The 24,379-nt window shown below is 39.8% G+C and overlaps 2 protein-coding genes across 10 annotated transcripts; one reads left to right on the forward strand and one right to left on the reverse strand.

Moving 5' to 3' along the window:
• Positions 1 to 4,695: 4,695 nt before the first annotated feature.
• raf1a (Raf-1 proto-oncogene, serine/threonine kinase a) lies at positions 4,696 to 20,176 on the reverse strand. 4 transcript variants are annotated; one of them, XM_046055656.1, is made up of 18 exons: positions 20,158 to 20,176; positions 18,012 to 18,117; positions 14,602 to 14,828; positions 14,329 to 14,441; positions 14,140 to 14,242; positions 13,888 to 14,045; positions 13,327 to 13,416; positions 10,878 to 11,031; positions 10,100 to 10,124; positions 9,357 to 9,466; positions 8,333 to 8,450; positions 8,044 to 8,128; positions 7,708 to 7,884; positions 7,568 to 7,614; positions 7,322 to 7,440; positions 7,075 to 7,206; positions 6,049 to 6,183; positions 4,696 to 5,953 (listed from the first exon to the last, which is right to left on the reverse strand). In XM_046055656.1, exons 3-18 carry the CDS (start codon positions 14,800 to 14,802, stop codon positions 5,813 to 5,815), a joined length of 1,908 nt encoding a protein of 635 aa, XP_045911612.1. In that variant the 5' UTR covers positions 14,803 to 14,828; positions 18,012 to 18,117; positions 20,158 to 20,176; the 3' UTR covers positions 4,696 to 5,812. The 4 variants fall into 4 exon arrangements, with proteins under 4 accessions (XP_045911612.1, XP_045911611.1, XP_045911613.1 ...); XM_046055655.1 differs by lacking the exons at positions 18,012 to 18,117; positions 20,158 to 20,176 and adding an exon at positions 16,874 to 17,328; XM_046055657.1 differs by lacking the exons at positions 18,012 to 18,117; positions 20,158 to 20,176 and adding an exon at positions 16,492 to 16,764.
• On the forward strand, positions 19,692 to 23,838 carry cnbpa (CCHC-type zinc finger, nucleic acid binding protein a). Of its 6 annotated transcripts, none has more exons than XM_046055660.1 (5): positions 19,692 to 19,832; positions 21,901 to 22,021; positions 22,252 to 22,317; positions 22,533 to 22,731; positions 22,838 to 23,838. In XM_046055660.1, exons 2-5 carry the CDS (start codon positions 21,904 to 21,906, stop codon positions 22,953 to 22,955), a joined length of 501 nt encoding a protein of 166 aa, XP_045911616.1. In that variant the 5' UTR covers positions 19,692 to 19,832; positions 21,901 to 21,903; the 3' UTR covers positions 22,956 to 23,838. The 6 variants fall into 6 exon arrangements, with proteins under 6 accessions (XP_045911616.1, XP_045911619.1, XP_045911618.1 ...); XM_046055663.1 differs by having other exon boundaries at positions 21,901 to 22,015; XM_046055662.1 differs by lacking the exon at positions 19,692 to 19,832 and adding an exon at positions 20,390 to 20,410.
• The last annotated feature ends 541 nt before the right edge of the window (positions 23,839 to 24,379 follow it).

The following is a 24,379-nucleotide window of genomic DNA, read 5'->3' on the forward strand; positions in this document are numbered from 1 at the left end:
GACTTTAAGTCAAGGGGATTAAGTACAAGGGGAGTTGAAGCAGCAAATGATGTCCTGATTTACAAGTGCGGGGAATAAAATTTGATTAACGCTTCATTCAAACACCAACTGTATGACAGACTCATTTTTATTACATTTTTTGATTCCTGACACAGAATAGACATCAAGACAAGTCGACTTTATTGGGTGCATTCATTACAAACCAAAGTTTAATAATCTTTCAGGTTTGATGGTTTTATTCTCTTGAATACGCTTCTACCACATTGAACAATATCCCAGAAAATTATAATACGTGTTTAGAGACCATTATCACAGTATTTGTTCAGTTTTTTCTTTGCTCTTTTTTCTTGCCATTGTAGTTATTCTGTATCAGCTAACTGGTAGCAGCATTACAATGTCCCACATCTTAATTTCTTCACCTCGGAGACATTGTGCAGCAACCAAACACTTCCTTCTACACATGAGCTACCATCTCTGAGAGAGCACAGTGATTCACAGTAAAGAAGGAGTGATAGATACGGTGATACCACATATATCACCCTGTAGGCACCTGCTCAGTTCCTGTTATTTCAAGATAAGGTGAAGAAAACATGATGGGTTGGTTATGAGGCAACCCATCTCAGTGATTACCGTTAGCGATGGCAGGAGCTGGCAGATTTTTTCTTTTAAATTTAATATACTCTTGTCAGCTATGGCAAAATATTTATTTCTGTTCTCTTCTTTTATGCTAGATTAATCTGATTGCTGGTGGTAAACGTTTTGGAAAAGAAGAATATACAGCATATGCATTTATGCACTATTTTGGTGTTTTTGCAACCAGTAGTAGTAGTAGTAGTAGTGGTAGTAGTATTAACAACAGTATCCTCAGATACAACATTACTTAAAGATCCCCACAGGATTAATCTGTTGTGATTTCACAAAGTAATGCTCTCATGTAACATGTCATCAGATTAAACTTAGATTTGAGGTGAACACAGAGAAACGTTCCTCTTTCAACAGATGAATGTGAAAACAACTCAAATAGCACAAATATCGTTCTGCAATGTTAAACATTCAAGCAATGTTAACAATAAGCAAAACACCTTTTTGATTTGAGGAGGACTTTAACAGTGTGTAACATTTTAATTTAACATTTAATCTTGGCGCACATAGCCACACAATCCAATAATATGTTTAAAATTCTTCTGATAACTTCTAGTTTGCTTTTTTCATGCTTCTCTGTGGTCATCCTGTTGTCATTCATGACAAGAGAGACTGGTCAGAACTTTGTAAACTGTGTCATCAGCACAGGTGTTTCTACCTACATATGACCTATAGTTAAAGTCACTGACATGGCTGCAGAGGCCTTTCCTCCTCCTGATGGGAGCACAAGTGTACAGAGAAGCCTGATTAGTGGATCTAGATGGCTGCATATCAGATTATCACATCTGTTATTTGTCTTAGAACAGCAGATTCGTGTTGTTTGCTTTAACAAATATCAGCAAACATCTCCCGCAGATAAAATGTGCTCAACATTGTGTATTTGTAAGGCTTCCAGATGGTACTGATGTTTTTTCCCACATAACAAGCAAGCTGACCTGGCCTGGTGATTGCAAAAGCCACAAGACCTCAGAGAGATGACACTATGGGCCCTGAAGCTCCAGCTGAGGAGCTTCCGTCTAGACTCCTCCCAGCTGTCTGCCAAGCTGCTGCACAACATGAACAAGTTGTGCCTTGTGGGGGCACGCTGCACTGACCATCTGCTGAAGAACACAGCGGAAGAGAATGCTTCCATCTCATAATGAAGGAGAATGTCAAGGTGCGGATAAACATGGGGATCATTCAATATCACGTAATGCACCTGATTAGTAACTATTAACCCAAGGGCGGATGTTTCATGTCACTGTTGGTGGAGACAATAAACACATCTCCCAGCAGGAGGGTTTAGAAAAAAAGTAGCTGAGGGTCTAAAAATTGTAGGTAGCGGACCAAACCACTGTGACGCATGTCTTTTTCGTCCTGAGAGCAGGGAATGCAGGGAATGGTCCTTTAACACAGCAAATTTGAAATACCCCGTTAACATGGCAAATTTTAACATTGTAAGAAAATAGTGTGTTAACATGTCCACTTTGGGTGCCACCACTTCATCCGTTTCTGAGGGGAAACTCTACATACAGTAATTGAAAGAAAGAAAATAATTCCACATTCAGCTTATCTTGTATGAAATCAAGTAATATTGATTGAATTGGGCTCAAGAAATAATATTGATTATTTAATAAATATTGATATGGTTACTTATTGAGTGAATTGAAGCTTGTACATCATACTTGCCATGTTCATTTAATAAATCAAATGTAACTTTTTTCCTTCATGAACAGAATAGGAATCACAGTTTTCCTATTTAAAACACAACATTTGTATTCAGAAAGAAAATAAACTGAGACTGGATGAAAACAATAATTATCAGAGTAGGTGAGGGTTTTATTTTTTTGCACCTTGAACTGATCCTAGGGGCATTTACAAATTTTTGAAATAGCACTGTTTTATTCTGACCAGGCCTCTGTTATGGTGCTCCCACTCTTTCCCTCCATCTGCTGTTGTGCTCCTCTGCAGGAGAGAGAGTGAGAGACTACTTTATATGTGAACTGCCGGATCATCATATAGGCCTAGCCCAATACTTGATATCATAATTGTGATTGTAATTTGATTTATTAGTACTGCTATTATAGTGTGAAGGCCTATTTTATTATAAGAGCTTATAAAATTGTAAGAGCTTATAAAACTGTAGACACCACATTAGACACACAGAGCTGCCTGTTGCCATCTGGTGGTGAAGTTTAGACTCAAGAGGCCTACAAACAGTGTATCTGTGTTATTATGGTTACATAACTACTCACTTGGGCTACATGAGTGTTTCTCATAGAATTGATACAACCACGGAAATGACAATCACAACACACAGACTTAGTAAGCAACTGATAATTGTGTATAGGTTACTGTTACAGCATCATGGATAAAGATGTCGTCTTACAGTAAAGCACCATTAGAAAATAACACTCATATGGATATCAAACTGATAGGCTTTTATTGCCTGATATAGTGATAACAGAGAGAGGCAAGCAGCTGTCTTGGCAGACACTACAAAATTGATCGAAGGGCTCCTATTATAGATTGGCACCACATATGGAGGTTGAGTATGTCAAATTGCATTAGTTTAATGTTAAAGGCAAATGTCTTTTTCTCTCTTTGAGTCTGCATTGTCTGAAGGGATTTGTGAGCTTCAGTCAGTCCAGTGTAGCGAGAGGAACATCAGCTTTACTTGAGTATTTCCATTTACTCTTAAACTCCTACTCTCATGCATTGATTTGAGAGCTATAGTTACTTATTACTTTTTTTTGTGAAAGTGAAAGAATAAACCAGTGGTATGGTTGTGATGCCATGGCATTCACAACCTTTTTGGCTTGTGACCCCCTCCAAAATAATGGCCTAGTTGTGGTTTCAGATGTCTATCAGCAGTTTCTCTCTAAACTCAATTCGTTTCATTAAAGCAGAAAAGCAAATATTATCCAATATTTCACAAAAAAAATCCACAATCCATAAAAAGCATACAAATGTGTATGGCAGAATTGTATATTTTTCTCCTTTTCTGCATCCATAATCAGTCAAGTCACAACCCATTAGATTTATTAACAATCTAGTTATGCCATTTGCGATATAATATCAGCCTCAGGGGCCATTCTTCTGCATGAGTACTTTACTTGAAGTACATTTTGCTGATTATACTTCTGTACTATTACTTTTCAATGCAGGACTTTTTGCTAATGGAGTATTCTTACATTGTTGTATTGGTACTTTTATTTAAGCTTCTTATTGTTTCACCACTGATATGTGAGGAAGGCACACATCATGGAAGAACACCCACTAGATGGAGCTATTGTAGGCCAGCGATGTAGGACATTTGGGTTCTGTTGGTTTCATTTTGGCCAGCCATATGGCTTGTCAGAATGCTGAAATAGAACAGGTAAACACATATAGCAAAACTGTTAGCAGCCAGCCGATGGCTTTGCTCTTACTGTGTTGCTCCACTGCTGTTTACATCAGGTCTATTTTACCTTGTGATGGGGCTTTTTGAGACATATGATTTAAATATGATGAAGAACTCAGAAAGCTTCCATCATGTTTGTTTCCCTGGGCTCAAATTAAAGGGCCAAAAAAAAAAACCCTTTCATATAAATATATAAAATTCCCATATTTACTTTGAATTTTCACTTGACTAACCCAAGTCAAGGTCCTGGTCCTGCCTAGCAGGAACTACATGTTGGATGTTTACACTAAAACAAAATATAACTGTCCACTCTTTCCACCACATGTCCCTCCCTTGCTGAATGATTGTTCCACTGAGCCTGCCAGTGGCTATGCAATGCATAGTGGCATTAGCCAATGGTGGAATCCCCTGGTGGCGTGTCTGGACTGGATCCCCTGTGAGGTTACACCACGTCGTCACTGCTTCTGCAAACATTACACCCTGCCACAAAGTCTTGCACATGTGTGGATTTTACTGTGTTAGCGAACAAGAAGAGAGTCAGTATAATCTGATGTCAACTGCCTACCTCACCTGCTTCCATTGCATTATTAATACAACACACAGAACATTGACCTTTTCCCCGATACTAAGAAGTAAAAAAAATAAATAAATAAAGGATGACAAAACATGTCTTCTTTGGCAAAGAAATTTAACTTAATTTTATTAAAATATTGAATAGACAAGTTCTCACCAAGTTCAAAAGAAAATGTTTAACCTCCTGAAAGAGACATGATAAACAAATACAAATTAGTTTCCAAATCATTTTAAATATTTAAGACAATTGCCAAATGTCCAGCTCCTGATAAGCTACCCATGGTAAGGACTGATAAGAATGTTTGTGTATCTACATATCAGTTCACTCAGAGCTATGAAGCCCATGTGTAGACATTTGAAACAACCATTGCTTTTGCTAATATGTGCAAATTAAATTTTTCTATTATCGTTCATGCTCGCTGTCTGACAGGCTATAATTCCTCCAGAATGACCCCCCCAAAAAAGACAATTAAAAGAAGTCAAAGACAAAAAAAAAAAAAAAAACACCAAAAAAGACAACAATTTCCCATTTCTACTATATTATCATTTAAGACGATGCAAAAATCAACTACTACTGTGCAACTAAATGGACTACATCCAACGGCTTTGTTTGTGACAACAACAGGAGGTGAATTGTGCGGGACCTTAGTCCAGGCTTTGTTTCCTCTTAAGGCATGTGAGCTTTAAAGGTCCTCTTCATCAGAAACCAGGGTGGCCAGATAGAAGGGTGTGCTTCACATCACAGAACCCAAATCAAGAGAGACACATCTCATGTTTCTCTCGAGCTTCCTTCAGTGTCCATTTATGGTTGTCATAGGCAGGTGTGCGTGCATGTATTTACAAATTTTACCAAATGCACTGCCACCGTGGAGCCTCTGCGTACTTCTTAATACGTGCAGCGATAAGCAAGGCACCACCTTGATGTATCTTATGCCAAGCCTCTTCATGTGTACATCCCACTGCAATCCATCCTCACTCACTTCCTTCCGTAACAAATCTCAGGTGCAATTCTCTCTGCACTTCCCTCTCTCCTCACACATTTTATTGATTAGCACTAGGCTAGGCTTATGTATGATTGCACGTACACTTTCAGGTCTATATTGGCATCTGCATGTAGAGAATTTGGGCGTACTGAGCATTTGGACTATTTTGGATATTTCAAAGAGGAGGAGGGAAAGTGTAAGGCGAGGAGGAGGGGCAGTGCTGTCTGAGCCTCTAGAAAACAGGCAGTCTGGTAGAGGTCAGAGTACAGGCATTGATATCCTCAGTGTGAGAGGCTCTGTGCAGGGACGGTTCTGAGGCACTGCGGTTTATCTTGGGGAGGGCATGCTGGAGAAGCTCAATGGAGGACAAGATCTAAAAGAAAATGCATAAAAAGAGATAAAAAAGTTAGTTAAAGAAAACATTCCTCAATCACTTTGAAGTCTACAATTAACAAGTGAGTAGTTCACCTGCGGGAAGAGCGGCCTCTCATCCTTAGACTTCTTGATGCAGTCGGCCACCAACCTTTTCATGGCTTTAGGGCAGTTCTTGTAGAGCTTACTGAGGTCTGGGGACAAATAGCCTCTTCCCACCATGAAGATAATCTGAGAGGAGGAAGCCACAGATGGCAGATTAGAGAGTGTGTAGAACTCTGATCACATCTGAAAACATTTTTGAGTTCAACTATTGATCCAAGTGACAGTACGACACACGATCAGTCCCAAATCAGCAGTCCACCTCTGAGATACTTTATAAATATTGCCAGTGAGTCGAAGGTGACGGGCATCTGAAACACTGGAGCTACTGTGAAGGCATGAGTGCATGACGCTGCAGAGATAAAGGATGATAGGAGTACTCTGTGTGCTTGCCAGGTCAGCTGAGTACAAAGTCATTCTACAGAATCAAGGAGAATCGGGGTACAACAGTGGATCATAACAGTACTTATGTGCACAGTTTGTAGAGCAACTTTAGCCTAAAGTACAGACACAGTAAGCTGAACTGAACACGAAGCCAGACCCAGAGGACGAAAAACCACAGACACACATATGCAACCCTTTTCTCACACACGAACAGGGTTGTGTTACGGGGTCTAAAATTAGGCCAGTGGCTCCAGGGTGCCTGCCTCTGTTCCATGGTGGGCCTTAGGCCAGCTCCACAACTCCCTTCAGACAGCAACCCAGTGTCTTTACACCACCTTCTGGCCTGGGCTCACAGCCTGACAGTGGGACCCAGGCGAGGACTACAGCTTAAACATGTATCTGGCTGTGAGGTTACACATGACCAATCTGTCTGTTCTACATGACCAAATCGAGGTAGTAAAAACAACCATAGGCGTTTTACAAGTTTATTTTGCTAAACAAAATCAATTACAGAGTGTGTGGAGGATAAAATGGGTGTGTCTCATTACAGCTGAATGTCACCTATATGTACCACAATACCACTGAACTACTGTCTCCTGACATATGGTATGACATATGTAAATGATGAGACTTTACCTGATCTCTGTTTGCTGTCTGAGAGTATGGGAGCTCTCCTGTCATGAGCTCAAAGAGAACAATTCCATAGGAATAGACATCAGACTGGAAGCTGTAGGGATTGTTATCCTGCATCCGGATAACCTCAGGAGCCTGCAGACAATACAGTTTCAGTTGCTTTATTTTGTCTGTTTCTTGTGTTTCACAACTCAAAAAGTGTCTCATAGTTGCCTTATTGCTTTAGTGAAATCAAAGCCGTGTTACTAACCATCCAGAGAATGGATCCAGAAGGCTGCTCCACCTGATGTGAACCGCTCCACCTGGCCTTCACCGTGGCAAGACCAAAGTCCCCAATTTTCACCGTTAGCCCTTCATGCAAGAAGATGTCTTCGCTGCTGTCAAGGAGCTAAAACACAGCTAAAACACACGGAGCAAACCCAGATCCTGACCAGGATTACAGTGCAATGAATGCTTTTATCTTTACATACACTGAAACAGCAGATAGAAAGGATACTGTTGGACTTCATGTCACGATGAATGATGTTCTTTGCATGCAGATAGCTAAAGGTGAGAAAAGAAAGTTAGATGACATCTCCGTTCTTTTTAAATTTAGTTTATCAGAAAAGCTCTTTAGGACTATTTTTTAGGACTTACTCCATGCCCTGAGCTGTCTGCCTTGCAATGTCTATGAGTTGGATTATCTTGAAGTTTGTCTCCAGGACGTGAAGATGTTTGTAGAGGCTGCTGCCCTCACACCACTGGGTCACTATGGCCAGGTTGTCCTTCGTCATGTAGCCCATGAACAACAGGATGTTGACATGTCGTGTTTTCCTGCAACCAGCGGCAGAGCGGAAGAGGAAATCACAAAAACAAAGATAAGATTTCCAATGAAGATGATTCTCCAAGAATTCAGCAATTTGCAACTGTCATAACAGCTGAAAAAACCCCATCTGTTAGCTTAAAAAATACTGTCTCCATGCAATTACTTACCTCAGGACTGCCACTTCATTTCTGAATGCCTGGAACTGCTCTGGTGTGGGGTCAATCACCTTTAAAATCTTCACTGCTACATCACCTGCAACAAAAGTACTCTGCTCAGTCGCCCTTGACCCATACAATCCACTGTAACTTCATATGAAAGGCAATGCTACTTGCATTCCGATAATTTTCTGTGTCAGGTAACTAATTTGAAAGAGTCTTTATATATGCATGTATGACAATGTGAAGGTGCTAGTTGTTACATCCCAAGTGCCCTGCCCCATGTGAAATGCATTCCTACCATGCCATTTCCCTTTGTAAACAGTTCCAAAGGAGCCTGAACCAATGCGGGAGCTCAGATACACCTCACTGGCCTCGATCTCCCAGTAGTAACTAGAGTCCCTCTTGTCCCGAGGCCTCTGGATAGAATAGAAATCAAAGAGATGCAACTGACGTGAGACACACAAGCTAAACATTACCAGTTATCATACGCCAGTATTCTGTTGTCTTCTGCTTGTGTAAAAATGTATACAGATAAAAGTAAAAGGTCATTTAAAATGTACTCTGAGTAAATATAACTGTGATACATTTTTATTAGGGGTGAACGATTTTGAAAAATATACTATAATATATGTAATTGTGATTATTTTGACTGATAGCAATTGCGATATGATTTGCCATATTAGAGGGAATGATACTGAGCAACTTATTAAACTGAGGGGCTTTGTACTAAGCAAAGATGTTTTCTTGGGTCTGTAGAATGTAATGTGTAGGCCACGACATGACACGGCAATATTTCATTTAAAATGGTATTTTGACACGCATTTCTCCTTTAACAAATAATGCGCCTCTTGCGATTTGACAACGGCAATAGGCCATATGGCTATTTTGATCGAATTTCAATGAAATGTTTAGTCCTTCAACAAAATGATCAACAATGACACCTTGGCAAGTGCAACATGAGGCTACAAAATGAGCCTGCCACTTAAAAAGCAGAATAAAGCTTCACCAAGGCATACAACATAAAGATGTATAGACAATATAAACTCCAGTGCAGTTATAGCTGACAAACACACACATTAAAGCAAAAAGAGCTTCCTTTTGTTCCATTTCACACAGTTTATCATGACTTCTCATGTGACTTCTTTACTTGATAACGGATGTGACTTCTAATGTAGCAACAATACTTAAGATAAGGACATTCTAAAATGACTACAAAAAAGTACAAGTAAACACACACAGACAACCGACTTTGTATCAGTAACGAGAGTAAATGTAATTTTGCTACTTCCGACCCTACATACAAGACAAGGCAAAGGACTTACAATTTTATTTTTCTCCTGAGTGTTGAAGGACGTGGCCCTCTCTCGCTGGGCAGGTGCAGGGGCTTTGGACTGGGACCAGCCTGTAGGGCTCTGGCTGGGGGAACTCCCCGCTTGAGGAGCACAGAGAGAAAGAGTAGGAAGCAATTCAGGAGGGAAATAATTTACTACATATATTACAGTAAATTCTATGTAGAGGACTACATAGTATGCCAGATGGGAAATGGGAACAATTTGGGAAACATCATTTGACTTTGTCCCAATTCTCCCCCTTCACGCTTTCCCTTGAATCAGACTCACCCTCCAAAATGAGAGCTATCAGGGGCAATGGTAAAATAATGGGACGGGACGTCACGTCACATCTGATAATGTACACATGGATGGAAGTTGCCAGTGGAACAGAAAAAATGTATAAAGATTGATTCTTTTTCGTTTAATGGCCTATCACATGCAGATTAGTCTTGCAATACCACTCTCTGCTGCTTAGCTATTTCCAGTGTCTAATGAATGTAATGGGTAGACCTCAATGTCAAATGCTGTGATGAGAAATATCCATTTTGGAGGGAGTTGGGGATGGCTAAACAGTCAGTTCACAAAGAAAGAGGTGTTCAAATTCAAACCTATGTTTTAAATGAATGCAAAATTACATGGGGAGATACAGTATGTGGTGAGGGTGAAGGGAGGATGTGTGACACAGCATAAAAGCACACAGCACGATGCTAACGAAATGCAGAGCCAGCACTTACCCGAGTCATGATCACGCATCGCATCCTAGAGAGACAAAAAAAAAAAACACAAAGAAAAACTTTTGTCAGCGTGTTTAAGCGGTAAACCACATGCTGTGCTGTCACTCAACACTAAGATGTGAATGCAGATAGTCTGTTTGCAATGCATGCCATTCACAGACAGCACACAGACACTCTGCTTTCTAACCTTTTCTGGACTCTCGGATGATGCCTCAACAAAAGACTGGGAGAAGTGCACAATACCTACTTTCCTCTTCAGCCAGAATCTATGGCACCAGGAGCTGGGGGAAGTATTCAGGCAGTCTAGCTACTCCCCAGCAGGGTACAATACAACAGGCCAGTGAGGACAGGAGGGAAAGGGACACAGTAAAAGAAAGTGAGGAAGAACAATGACAAGAGTGATGCCTAGGTTTCTACCTGGACAGAATATAGAGGAAATATTCTACAAAGGCTGCAAAACTAGTGAGCTGATTATGCAAGAACAATGGCAGAGAAAAAGCAGAAACTAGAACTGAACAGGGGGAAGTCAAGTGTAGCACATTTTAAATAGTCACTAAAAAAAGATGCCATCAGGGGAATAACACAAAAACAGGCTCAACCCCGTCCAGGTGGATTACGTAATGCAGGGGTAGATGAGGTAGAAAAAGGCAAGGTGAAGATAGTTGGAATGCCTGAGATGTACGTGAGAGGGCAAGATCAGTCTCAGGCAGGAGATATTTTAGGAGTGGCTTGAACCTGCAGGAGTACCCAAGGGGGGCCCAAGGGGGTGTGTAGTTACCTCAATCATGCTGCTGTCTACAGGGAGGGTAGCGCTGACCATGTGGACATTGGGCGTGGAAGTGGAGCGCTGCCTCTGGGAGAGACCGCCGCCTGTGGGTGGGTAGGGCGTGGTGTAGTTGAAGGCATGAGGGGTGGAATATCGGTGGGCTGAGCTGTGAAGGTGCACAAGGATCAAACATTAAGACAAAGCAGACATTGTTTGTGTACATCTTGTGTCACTGCTTCAAATGACACACACACACACACACACACACACACACACACACACACACACACGACATTTGGCAAAGCAAACAATGAATTCTGTGACTTCTTTAAAATCGGACTGCAGTGGGTGTGGTGGTTGGTGCAGGGGCTTTCTGGTTTCTTTTCTGTCCTTTTTGTCTCACTTTCCCCATTAAAGCATCATCTGCTTATGTTGTGCCATCAACAAACTGCACCCATACATGCAAAAACAATGAGAAGCACACTTTATGGTTAAACACACACATAAAAAAATATCACTGTGAGGAAGTAGTTATTGCTTTCTTTTTTTTTGTGGCCTCTCCCATATACCATTTTTTAATCCCCATATTTTGCCCTTGATGTTTGCCAATATCAGTATTGGCTCAGACAAAGAGTACAAAGATCACCAGTCAAATATGTTAATCTGCAAACAATCTAAATGTCAGTCTGACTTGATAAAATATTCAAAAACATCTGAACAAGAATACCAATCTTCACAGCCATGAACAAGAACAGTGCCCCGTGTCCATAAAAACAACTAAGCACCAGTTTTGAATTTAGTCAAAAAGTCTTGGTCCAACTCCTATTACTGGACTAGCAGCTGGTTAAAATGCAGTCAACGGAACTCCAGCTGAATGACGTATGTAAACAGAGACCATATTAAATCACATCTCATAACCATGCAGTGCACTCCTCGAGAACAATCCTGCTTTTGGCAATACAAAACCTTGTTTCAAAAGAGTATTTGAGATTGCTCTGCCTGGAACAACTTAATACTTTGTGAGTGCTAATTTGGCAGCTCATAGTGCTTTTTAACCATTTAAGTCCTCCTGAAACAACAGGCTCTTTTCACGTCTCTCGTTACATCAGCACTTGGACTGGTAAGCCCCTATAAAGCTGTGGACGTCATTAAAAACAGGATTTAATTCAATTCAGATTATGGTTCTTTACAAATTAACATAACCAACTGTGCTGCAGCCAACCATGACAAATAACAGAAAAAGACAATGGTAAAGGCTACCTAAACCTGCCAATGTATATTTATTCTCCACCACTATTTATAATATACTGATCTGACACCTCAATTCTATTGTCCAGTAACCCACTAAACAAACAAAAATAAAACAATTATTAGCTCTCCCTGCAGGACCCAACCATAAACTTAGTCCCACAACAATCCCTGGAAAGACATTACAGTGGGTGACACCTTCCAGTACTTCATAGGTATTAGCTCTGGACAAAACATCCAATTCAAACAACACAATATGGGCATTTGCAAATGCTGCTGTCAAATAATCAATAGTTCCCTGTGGATTTTGTGACCTCTGGTATCTATAGAGCCGTTTTTCTATGAGTGGGTCCCCACCCAAGCATGAGGACCCAATCTATGATGAGGATGCATGCACACACGTTCCTGCCAATGGTTTCACACTATTCCACGGATCTACAGGTGGCAGTAACAAACCAAGATATGCAGCAATGCACCAGCAAAGGCAGAGAAGAAGAAGAAGAACTGTGAGGCAGTAAACATGGATGTAAACTTTTTCTGGATTTGCCACTAATGATTATTTTCATTATCGATTTATCTGGCAATCATTTTCTCGATAAATCGATTCATTGTTTGGTCTATAAAATGTCAGGAAATGGTAAAAAAGAAAAAAAAAAAGAAAAGAACGTTGTTCAGTGTTTCCCAAAGTCCAAGAGGACGTCTTCAGACGTCTTTTTTTGTCCACAAACTAAAAGATATCCAGTTTATTGTTACAGAGAAGCAAAGAAATTACTCGGAATGATAATCCATTATCAAAATAGTTACAGACTAATCAAATAGTTAATTGATTAAACGACTAATCGTTGCAGCTCTAAAGGAAACACATTCAACAAGTGTATTAGGGCTCAAGGATACACACAGTGCACACTTAACTTTTGTTTGTTTAAAAAGAAACTTCACGGGGCATACTTAAAAAAGTAATTTCACTCCTCTTTTCTCTGGAGGCAGAAGACTCAATTCAGCAAAAGCATTTTCACTCTGTTATAGACATATAACACCCCACCCTAACAAGCTACAGTAGTGCAAACTTTGTATCCTGTGTACACATTAATTTGCTTCCTTTTCAAAATGTAGTCTTATTTGTACATGTAACAACTGCACCCTAGAATGGGAAGAATTTCATCTTGAGGACAATAACTAAACAGTTTAGGTGGAGTATCTAACTTTGCCTCACCTTGGAAACCGTGTTAAGGATTCTCTCATTCGCCGGGATGTGAGCGAGGGCAGTGATGGGGCACTGCTCTCACCAGGTGTTGGGCACAACCTGAGTAGAGAGAGAGAGAGTGATAGGGAGTGAATCATATACAGGGGGATGTGTGAGTGCTTTATCAAATAACAGCTGACTGCTACAGACTACAATGGCTGTCAGGTAAAATGGCTTATCTCTTTGCTGTAAATGATATGAATCTTTTAATGGTTACAGTCAGTAATGCAACCTGCATGCAAAATAACACTAACTTCTACTTTCAGTGTCGGTATGCAAAGCCATAAACATGAGCTTTGCAGAACCTGTTTTCCCAGTTTTATCTCAATAACACTATTTCTGAATCCTACCTCAGATTTGAAGTTTAATGATATATACTATAAGCTTCAGTACAGAGGATGGGTTTAGGATGGCAAGTTAAGTCTGTCAGTTATCTATAATAAATTATTCTTGATGTAATGATGAAGTATTGTTACAGTTAAGTATGTTACTTTACATGTTATGCTCCCATTTCAAGGTGAAGACACTTACAGGAGTTGTCTGATATTGCTCCAGTCCACACACATTGTGGGCACTTTGGTGCTACAATGCTCATGGAATTTGTATCCACACGTTTGGCAACGGAAACCATTCAAAAGAAACTTCTGGCAAATATCACAGAACGCTAGTTTTAGATATGTTTTCCGGACCTGAGAATGACAGAAAAGAAAAGTGTACATGTGTTTATTTAGCAGAGAGGAGATGTTGTACTGTGAGGACATCGTAAATGCTCCAGGTACTCACAAAATTATGGGTCGTCAAAGGAACATGATCTAAAACCTCCACCAGTAGCTCTTCCCCAATAAGCGAGGTGGAGTCAGTGTTCCAATCCATCCGGAATTTTTTACTGTTACAAAAAATGGACAAAAGGCTTTCCATCAGAGCAAGCAAAATAACAGCAGCACGTAAGAAAGTGATTTGTACTGAGCTCACCTCCTCTGCCCTGGGTGCAGCCTGAAGACGGCGCAGCACTGAGGCTGCAGACCTCGCACCTTTAATGCTTTAATCAGGCAACTTTGCAGAGTCATACCTGGTCGCACGTTCACCTGATAGACAAAAAAAGTATTAATTCCTCTGTTGTCGGCCAGGACGTAAGTAGCTCCACATGCCTTTAGGTAACTGTGTACCAATGCAATATTGCTGCAGCCTTATTGGAAGTTTCAATATCAGTATGCCAGCTTTCCCCTGGAGGAAAAATCTACTCACCACAGTGCGCTGTTGGTTTGGGAGGTAGACACGGATAGTGCTGCTCGTCTTAGAGTCGGGCATCTTGCTGTCATCTGAGGAGCGACGCTGGCAGGAAAAGCCCTGGACCATGGTTGGGGAAAGGCACGGGCCCTCAAATGCAGAATCCTTCATTCCGAAGCCGTTGCTCAGGGTCTTCCACGCTCCCTGGAGGTGCTCCATTAGTAAAGCCAAGTGCTTGCAATGGTCTGAAAAAAAGAGAAACAAAACATGCACAAACAGTATTAGAAGTCCAAATGCTTGAAAGCTCACATCAACAATGTATTACTTAATCAATATTGCATTAGTTCTCTTTCTCTTTGTAAGGATACGGGTGGTGTGCAGGCTCAGTGTCAAAGTGTAAAAGACTAGCAAGCAAAATGACAGAGGCAGAATGTAAATGTTTTTCACCATTAAGAAAGAAAAAAAAAAAAAGTACTGAGCTCCATTTTTGTCCATCAATCTTTTTTGAGGGTATTCAACTGTTTCCATTTATATTCTCTACCCAGAATCTATCATTGGAGTAACAAACACTCAGCAGAGAAGTGCCTTTAAAATATGTTTTGTTTTCTCTTTCCACTGAAAAAGCAGCTGTGGTTGCCTTGAATGCATGTCAGTGACAATGGTGAAAGCCAGGTGAAAAAGTAGCAAAATTAAGATCGATTTAGGTTCATTCATCGAGAACTTGTTTGACGTAATCTCTAATCTTAAGCATAAACGCAGCGCAATCAACCCTTTTGGTTGACGGCGTGATAAGGGCCATTTCGGGGTTGTGTCAGTATGTTAGTAGAAAGTGTGACAGGAAAAGTAAAGAGGACACGTACATTCTGACCTGTTTAGCGGTCCCATGTGCTTATTAAACTCTGGGCTCAGCCCTAAACTATATCAAAGTATAGCAGTACTCTTAAGAATACCACATTTTGTTTTGGCATAAAACTAACAATTGTCCTTTCCTTTTCATTTGAGAGGGAGCAGCAGAGCAATGTAGACAAACTAATCCACTCACACCAGGAGATTCTCATGCCACCACAGAGGTCAGTAGTGTTATTTACAGTATATGCTTTCAACAGACTCTTTCTTGTGCACAGTCAGGCAACAGACAACTAAAACACAACAGCTTGTAACACACAGTACAATATCACAATATCCACATACAGGGTCTAATTAAATAAAGAAATAGGGGAAAGAAATACTTAAAATATACAAGTAAAATCAAGAAAAACATAATTATTTGTCAACTAGGCAGGGGCGTGGAAAAAACCCCAAACTGAAGTTATTACAACTCAAGTTGGATCTACCCATCACATACAAATACGTTCCCTCTTCTGCTTTGTTTGAAATACAATAGGGGCTATATATAAATAGCCTATATAATATATATACAGAAGTTTCACTGGTCTCCATTTGCAGTGTGACCACTTTCACCCTGCAAGGATTCTAATTATCTCTCGTGTGTCTTATACAAAGACCTGTTAACACTGAAGAGATGATTTACTGAAGTTAGTGGTTTGCTGTCAGCAGACATACCAGTAAGTCAATAGTAAAGAAAAGCAACAAACTTGGAAGACTGTGGGTCTTCCACCATGCTGCATGAACTGTGTTCAAAACAAGTAACTGATCCATCCAGAAAAAAAAAAAAAAAAAAAAAAAAAGAGTTTCAACAGAAAGAAAGTGAAGTCCAGAAGAACTTTACTCCCTGTCTGCTTAGATCTGTTCTACAGAACAGGTCACTCCACATAACACAGTCAGCTTATGTTGCATCCACAAAAGAGTTTTTATGCGGCAAGACTGAAGTCACAAAAGTCATAAATGTAGGTGAGATTAATGTCAGCAGGTTAGCATATTTTGGGAGAGTTTGGTACAGAGACTCACCAAACTGCCTTTTGAACGCCTTCAAAGGAGTTCCAATTAAATCCAACTTCTTACTAAACACACTAGTCAAATAGCCTACTGAAATCCGTAAACGGCTTGCACAGTTAAAAAAGCTATAAGTAGCTACGTGTGTTTTTATAAGGCCCGGCAGATCCAGTTATTACTGTGAATTTGCACTGTAGGCCCTCAGAGGCGAAATATATCGTTAAACATCACTGCACAGCTCTATTCACCCTCCATTCAAATTTCACTTGTTCGAACGATGTAGGCTGTCTTTGTCATGTTCCCATACGGAGAAGCAGTTTAACAGCTGTAGCTGACCATTTCAAACATAATTCAAAGAATGGCAATGCTAGGAGACAGCCAGCCTGTGTATGCTTACCAAGAGAAGTTAGAAAAGTTCTGCTCCGCCATAACTTCAGGAAAAACTGGCGTCGGTGACATCATCATATTTGCAATGCATTCAAAGAAAAGGGAAAAAGTCGAAGTTGGTAAAGAGCCTGAAATTGTATCAAATTATCTTGGATCCTGTAAATGTAGCAATAATCTCAGACATGAAGGTCATAGGCGGGTGTCTTTTCCGAGCCGCCTGATATAACAGAGGGAAAGTTTTATCTCCCAGTCGTGGTAAAAGCGAAAAATTCCGTCGGACCCTCAAAGTGACACGACGAGGGATATTCTTTAAGTCCCGTGAAGCACTTTCAAATTAAAACTCCCACAAAGTTGCTCGGTAATGCCTTGCGTTTCAATCAATATTTACTTTGTTCGGGAGAAGGTGAAAATGATTCTGTTGGTGTCGTGCGTCTGTCTGACGCCAGTGATTGAAACAGGACCTTGCAGTCATAACAAGATTTACAAGCAAGCATCACTCACACTGCGCAACTATAGCACACACTTAAGCCCTCCCACTTTCATGATACCGTTGTTTCTACATAAAAAGAATCAACTGTTTGTTTTTAAAATGTTGGGTTCTTAATATATGCCCATATTTTACGTAGATAGGCCATAGTCCTATTCTGTAGCCCTCGTCGCTAATGAGCTCATACTGGCAAAAGTCAGTTTTTTAAAAGGCTAATGCGTATGATACATTATTATAGTTTTTATGCAAATGTATTAAAATATTAGTTGTAACAGTATCTTTTGAAAAGCAAAAAAAAAAAGTCCCACTACCGGTTTGGAGCAAAAGAGTAATGCATTATTAACTCAAAGTGCACCATCACCTGGAGACTTGGAGACAGTGCAAAGTTGGAGCCTTGGAAATTATTTCGAAGCCTACCTGATATGCATGACAGTCATGGTATATTTTACAAATCTGAAACAAAACGTTCCACCTAGAGTTAATTGTGAATTTCATTTTTGTTTTACCAATTGACATAAATGCATCCTTCTTTAGCTTATATGGATTTGAAATGTTTCAAAACAGGCTTAAATGTAAGCTTTTGTCAGCCAAGAACATGGCATATTCTTTACCAAACTGGCCCTGAAACAGTACCATTGTGAAACCTACCGTCTACACTCACCATGTGTTCACCATCGCTGTAGCATCCCGGTCTGGGTTCCCCTGTGGTAGGTACCCTAATCACAGATGGCTCATAGGTCCTTTTAGCAAGCGGAGCTTGACACCATCTGAGAATAAAACAGCTTCATCAACATCCTGGTCAATTTGTCTTCATGGGTTCAGCATAAACTGTTTCCAGAAAGCAGACAATCTTAGATAGGAATCTAAATCACAAACCCATGTTATATTCCTTGTTTGCAGCCAATTTAAATCCATCATCAACCCATTTAACTTTAGTATTTAGTTCTACTTTTCTGAAAGTGTAATTTTCTAAAAGATATTCCATCTGACAAATAACAGAAATGCCAAATACTGTTTCTGTGAAGATGAGGGCAGGGCTTTGTCATTGTGGAGCGTTTTAAGGTACTCCACCCTACATGCAACAGTACACCACTGTATTTCAGTTAGTGTGCTTATTGTGCTGATACATCTCTTAATGAAAATCAAAATTATGCACTGCAGATTGTGATATTTTCCCTGCGATGTATTAAAGCTTGTAAGCTGCAGAATGAAGACCACAGGAAATAATAATAGCTATCTCTGAGATTTACAACCAAAGCCACCTTAAGACTGAGATGAATGCATCTTTCCCACTTATTGATCTGACTGGGCACTCAAGCCAGTTAGGGGAGATGGTTGCAGCTCCCATGGATTGTTGTCTCTTGTATTCAAAATATGATGCAATCAGGACTCGTTAAAAAGGATTCGCATCAAGGTTGTACAATAATATGTTTGTGAAATCATCTGTCTGAAACATATCATTGTTTGATTGTTTTGATAATAGATCAATATTTACACTCTCATTCCAACTTCAGAGTCTTTGTTTTTAGGTATGTTTAATTAGTTTATTTTGGGACATTCACAAACAAACTGAGTAACCTATAAGTATACCTCTCATTTATTATTTGAAGACTGTTCTCATCATCAGTGATTTTGGCCTTTTAATTGAAAATATTTTTTGATAATTGTGATGAGTCAAAGATTCTGATGTGCTAGTTTTTACACACTGAGAACTAACTTTTTTACTTCAAATTGATAGAACCATTTTCACCTGTAAGATGCAGACTAGACATCTTACAAGTTATTGCACTGATGCTATAAACGAAGCTGCTTCTTAGACATGTCTTTGACACTACAGTTGCTTTAATTAAATAAAACTCTAGATATATCAGGAATGTTAGCTGAAAGTGGTTACTGAAAAAAATGAGAGGTCTGTGTAAAGCCTTAGCACACAATATCATATGAGTAGGCTGTTGAAATTGCTCACTGAAACCTACACCTTTATATGCAGATTTATCTCAAGCAATTAAAAATAGTTTATTTAAAAAGTTATAATATGGGAAAAGTCTGCATTTCTATACTATCTATCTTGTGGCTCTAATATATCCTATTTTTTCTTAATGCTGTTTTTGTTATTATGTAATAATATTATTTTTCATATTAGGAATAATACCAGTTTTGGTATAAGTATATTGTAATTATTACAGCTCTAACATCCCCTAATGTTTGTAAATTTAAGATATTTTTAATGTTGAAAACGAAGTGGGTAAAATATGGCAAGTCAGTTTAGGGAAAAAGCACCATTCTGTGTCCATGATTGGCTGATTCATAGAGGCGGTGTCCGGACATCCTACTGTTTGATTGGTGGCTTGTAAAGTATGTAGCCAATGACTGTGCAGGTTTTCGCTGGATACTGTGAATGACAATTCAGGAACTCCTGTTCACACCGCATGTAGCGCAAAGAAGGAGGCGTAAACACTGACACAGCTAGGTAGCCAGCGAGGTAAGCAATAAAACAGCACTAAAATCAGTTGAACCAGTAGACGTTGTATATATGTATACATTGAAACCATGATGTGTTAAAAGTTATAATACCGGAAAATTTGGCGTTTGGTGGGTTTTCTTCGTAAAAACGCATTGGTTTGGTTTTACTAACGGGAGCATCGGGTTCTCTGTCCGGCCTGCTAACATTAGCTCCTCGCAACGACTTTGGCGTGTGCGCCCTGCGCGGGAAATTTTGTTTTTATGGTATATTCTCTTTAATACCCATCAGAAAGCATTTAATGTAAACCAATATAGCTGTGAGTGTCGGATCGACACGTTCTTACTGGAGAAAGATGACTGATCGTCGACTGAACCGTGCTTCTTAGTCGTGATCGTGAGGTGGTGTGCTAGCGTGTGCTAGCCAGCAGCACTAGTGTCTCGCGAGTACGCAGAAAAATCAACGTGACTAGGCCAACGTTAGCGTATCTTCAACCTTTGGCATTTGATTCTGTTTTTCCCCCGAGCGATCAAACAGTTTACTTTACTTATTTGAGATATATGGTGCGTAGATGAGAAACGAACCGGGTTATCTCAAAGGTTGGTAGACCACGGGCTTGCTATTTATGCAGATGTTAAAATCAACATAACACGATGTGACGTGCCTTCCCCATGGAGCTAGCTTTCCAAGTTAGCATACAACCCACGGCGTGCTTTCATGGCCGTTTCTGCAGTAGTGAAAGACGTGTAGCAATAAGCTATTTTGGACTAAATTATCCAAGATAGACTAAACTCAGCTGTCAGTACTTCAGTGGAAACGAGCGCTCATGGAGCGACTGGGAAAAAACATTAAGTTATTTCACTACGGTAACTATTTAGTGAAGCAATATTATGTAAGATAACGTAGAAGTTGAGGCCCAAATGGCATTTGGATGACCATAACAAGAAAGAGAAGCAACAATTTGGCCGTAAAAATCTTATAAAAAAGGTGATTTAAATCCACGTGCGTCGTTTTTTATTTTTCTATCTCGACTTTTGGGTACTACTTGCAAAGAGCTTGATTACTCATTAACTCACATTCTCCCTGACTTGATGTCTTTAGCATCGTCAGCAAACAGAAGGGTGGCCTATGGCGATCACACATCGTGTAAGTTAGCTAAGTAGGTAGTTGTAGTCTGGTGGCCAATTATGATAGAGCTGGAAAATGACCCCATTGTTTGATAGTAGATTAGATCCCCTGGTAGTCATTATGCTAGACTGACTCTTGCAGCAGTGGTGTGTGAGTTGTCTACTGTTATTTTACTCGCACTCAGAATTGCTAGTTATTGTAATGTCATACAAAGTTTTCTAAAATGGTTTTCTCATGGTATTAATTTGAGAGAGATTTTGACTTTGAGTTGCTTTTGACAATTATGCACAAACATGGTTTATTATGTCCATGATCAGGTCATTTTTGATGACAGCTTGACAAATAGCGTAATATATGTGTGGTAGTGCAAAAAGCCAAAGCGCATTAAGCCAGCAAGTGTTTGTAAGCAGTCTAAATAGTTAGCTACAGGAGGCAAGAGTAATAATGTAATGCTTTTAGGTTTTAACATCATACTAAGCAGCTTACATGTTCCGCGAGAGGTCGCTTTCAAGGCCTCATTTGAGACAGAATGTAGAAAATGAAATGTGTATAAACTAGCTTCCATATCATCTCAATAATTGCTATTGACTGACATAACTAAAATCGTAGCAGTCAAATTTGCCACCAATAAAATGCCATGTTCAGAATGTCGCTGAGTGCGTCATAGAAGTTGGCCTATTAGTGTCAAAAGTTGAATTTGCTCAGCACAAAACCTAGTTGAAAATCAAGATGGTGCATGCCAACATAATATCCACACTCTTCATTAAAAACAATTGTCTTCTTTTGTGTGTTTTTTGTGAAAGTCCGGCAAGATGGATGGCTGAAAGACACAGCTAATGTGAGCCAAGTGTAGATGGTGTGCAAGTTCAGTAGTGCACGTAAAGATTTTATATTGAAACAAATTGTGTTTACTGATATGTGTTGTGTTTGTGTTTTTTTTTGTTTTTTTTTTTAAACCTAGGTAATGGACTCGAGCAGCAACAGTGAGTGCTTTGGATGTGGCCGCTCCGGGCATTGGGTCAAGAATTGTCCTAATGCCAGCGGGACACGTGGACGCGGCAGGGGTCGGGGACGAGGCAAGGGTACTATATAATATTCAGGCCACACCCAGTATAGGATAATTATTACAGTAACCTCAGTCACATGTTTATTGGTTTATTTTTTCTTTTACTGCACTTTACATATGGTATTCACGTGTGGCTGTACTGTGGGGTTTGGAACATTTCATTTGAGGAGAAACACTTAGTTGAGGCTGTCAATTAAAGCTTTATAGTCTTTTCATTTTTGCGTACTAATCTGTCTGTCATTACAGAACTGTTCTGTTATCGTTGTGGAGACCAAGGACACATGGCCAGGGATTGTGACCAAACTGAGGATGGTGTGCATTGCAGTTCTATTTCTTCTATTTCAGTTCTAGTTAGTTGGTGTGAAGTGGGTATTTTCTTACAGCACAATTACAGAATTACATACATTTTGATTTTCCTGGTACACATAACAGTATAAGATTTAACATTTATTTGTAACTTGTCTTGACAGTTCACAGTGATACATTTTTAACAAACTGTTTCTTTTGATATTTTTTGGGCTGTTCAGCGTGCTACAACTGCCACAGGAGTGGCCACATTTCCCGGGACTGCAAGGAGCCCAAAAAGGAGAGAGAGCAGCTGTGCTACACCTGTGGCAAAGCTGGCCACATGGCCCGTGACTGTGATCACGCCAATGAGCAGAAGTGCTACTCCTGCGGTGGGTTTGGTCACATCCAGAAGCTTTGTGATAAGGTGAAATGTTACAGGTGAGTGTTGCCTTTTAGAAAGTTTTGGAAATTATGCCTCCTCCTTTTTTTTTTTTTTTTTGTTAAAGTTATTTATTGTTTCTCACTCCCACCATGTCTCCCCTAGGTGTGGCGACATTGGTCACGTTGCTGTGCGTTGCAGTAAAGCCAGCGAGACTAACTGCTACAACTGTGGAAAGGCAGGCCACCTGGCAAAAGACTGCACCATTGAAGGCACCGCATAATCGGTGCCCTCTGTTGCCCCTCCTTTTTTCAGATTGATGGTTGGTTGTATTATTTTCTCTGAATCCTCTTCACTGGCCAAAGGTTGGCTAACAGAGGCTAGTCCCAGGCCAGTGAGCCTCTCGACATGTAATACTATGAAAGGGGTGAAAAAAAATCTTTCTGCATTCAATACAAAAATGTTTTAGTTTGGTAGCGGTGTTATGTATAATGCTTTGTTAAAGAACCCCCTTTCCAAGCCACTGGTGATCAGAGATGAATAAATGGGACGAAACGTGTGGGAATCTATAGGACCTCTGAGCTTGTGGAAGTGAGCCTCAGTAAAATGAGATAGAAGAAGGGAGTAAATGGAAACCGAACTTCCATGTATGGTTATTTTGGTTTGTTTTAGTGGGATACGAGTTGGCCAAGAGAGTATGACATGGAAACCGTTCATAACATGATGCATTTCAGCCCTACAAGCAGCTAAGTGGGCTATAACAAACTACATGTTATTATTGCTAAGATATTAAAAAAAAAATTGGAGGTATTAAAAGAAAAAAATGTTCTTTTATAGAAATCTGTTTACAATTTAAATATCACTTGGTAGTCCAAGGTAGACTTTTCCTTTAAAATGGCTTTGGAATTTTTCTTTTTTTTTTTTTTTTACCTTGGCAAAATTTAACATCAAGAACAGTTGTCAGAACAGCAGAATTAGGAGTTATTTGGGAATGAAAAATGTTTTCACAGAAATCAAAATGTTATTTTTGTACAATATCACTTAGACTACTGTATAAATACCATTTGCTTGTACTCAGTTTTTAAGTCGGAAGGAAAGTGCAACTGAAGTCCTAGAAAATAGAAATGTAATTTTAAACTATCAATAAAGCTGGAGGAGCACGGGGAGGACTTCTTGTCTGATTTTAGTGGCTTCGTACATACCAAACTTTAAATGCTTGTTTCAAGATGGAAACCCCCCTTTTTTTAGATGTTATCCCTTCTCAAGTCATCTGCCAGTCTTGTAAAAGAAGTTAAACTGATAAAGCTGATCTGCTTAACTCATGAGTTGATCATTTACATCTTCAAAGAAGCTCAAATACAACATTATTTGCTGGGTAAACACTCAGACCTAATATGTAGGTTAACGGTACACAAAGCAGACCATTGTTTATGCCGCAAACATTTTCTCCTCTTACCTCATTAACTGCACCTTGACAAAACATAATGCAGCATATTCGACCACATTTCGCCTGAACTATGTGCTTCCGTTATGTTCGTGCAACCTCTTTTTCTTTGTGGGGGTGGGGAGCTTTCGCCTACAGAGCATGTTGGGTAAAAATGGAAAGGGGATTCTGCTGTCTCTAGCAACGGGTCAGATTTCTCTATCAAATTCCTTTTGGTTCCTTGTTGCAAAGTTAGGTACCCTGAAGCACATCTAGGAAAATGA

The sequence above is a fragment of the Micropterus dolomieu genome, linkage group LG08 (genome assembly GCF_021292245.1).
Source record: "Micropterus dolomieu isolate WLL.071019.BEF.003 ecotype Adirondacks linkage group LG08, ASM2129224v1, whole genome shotgun sequence".
Taxonomy (NCBI): domain Eukaryota; kingdom Metazoa; phylum Chordata; class Actinopteri; order Centrarchiformes; family Centrarchidae; genus Micropterus; species Micropterus dolomieu.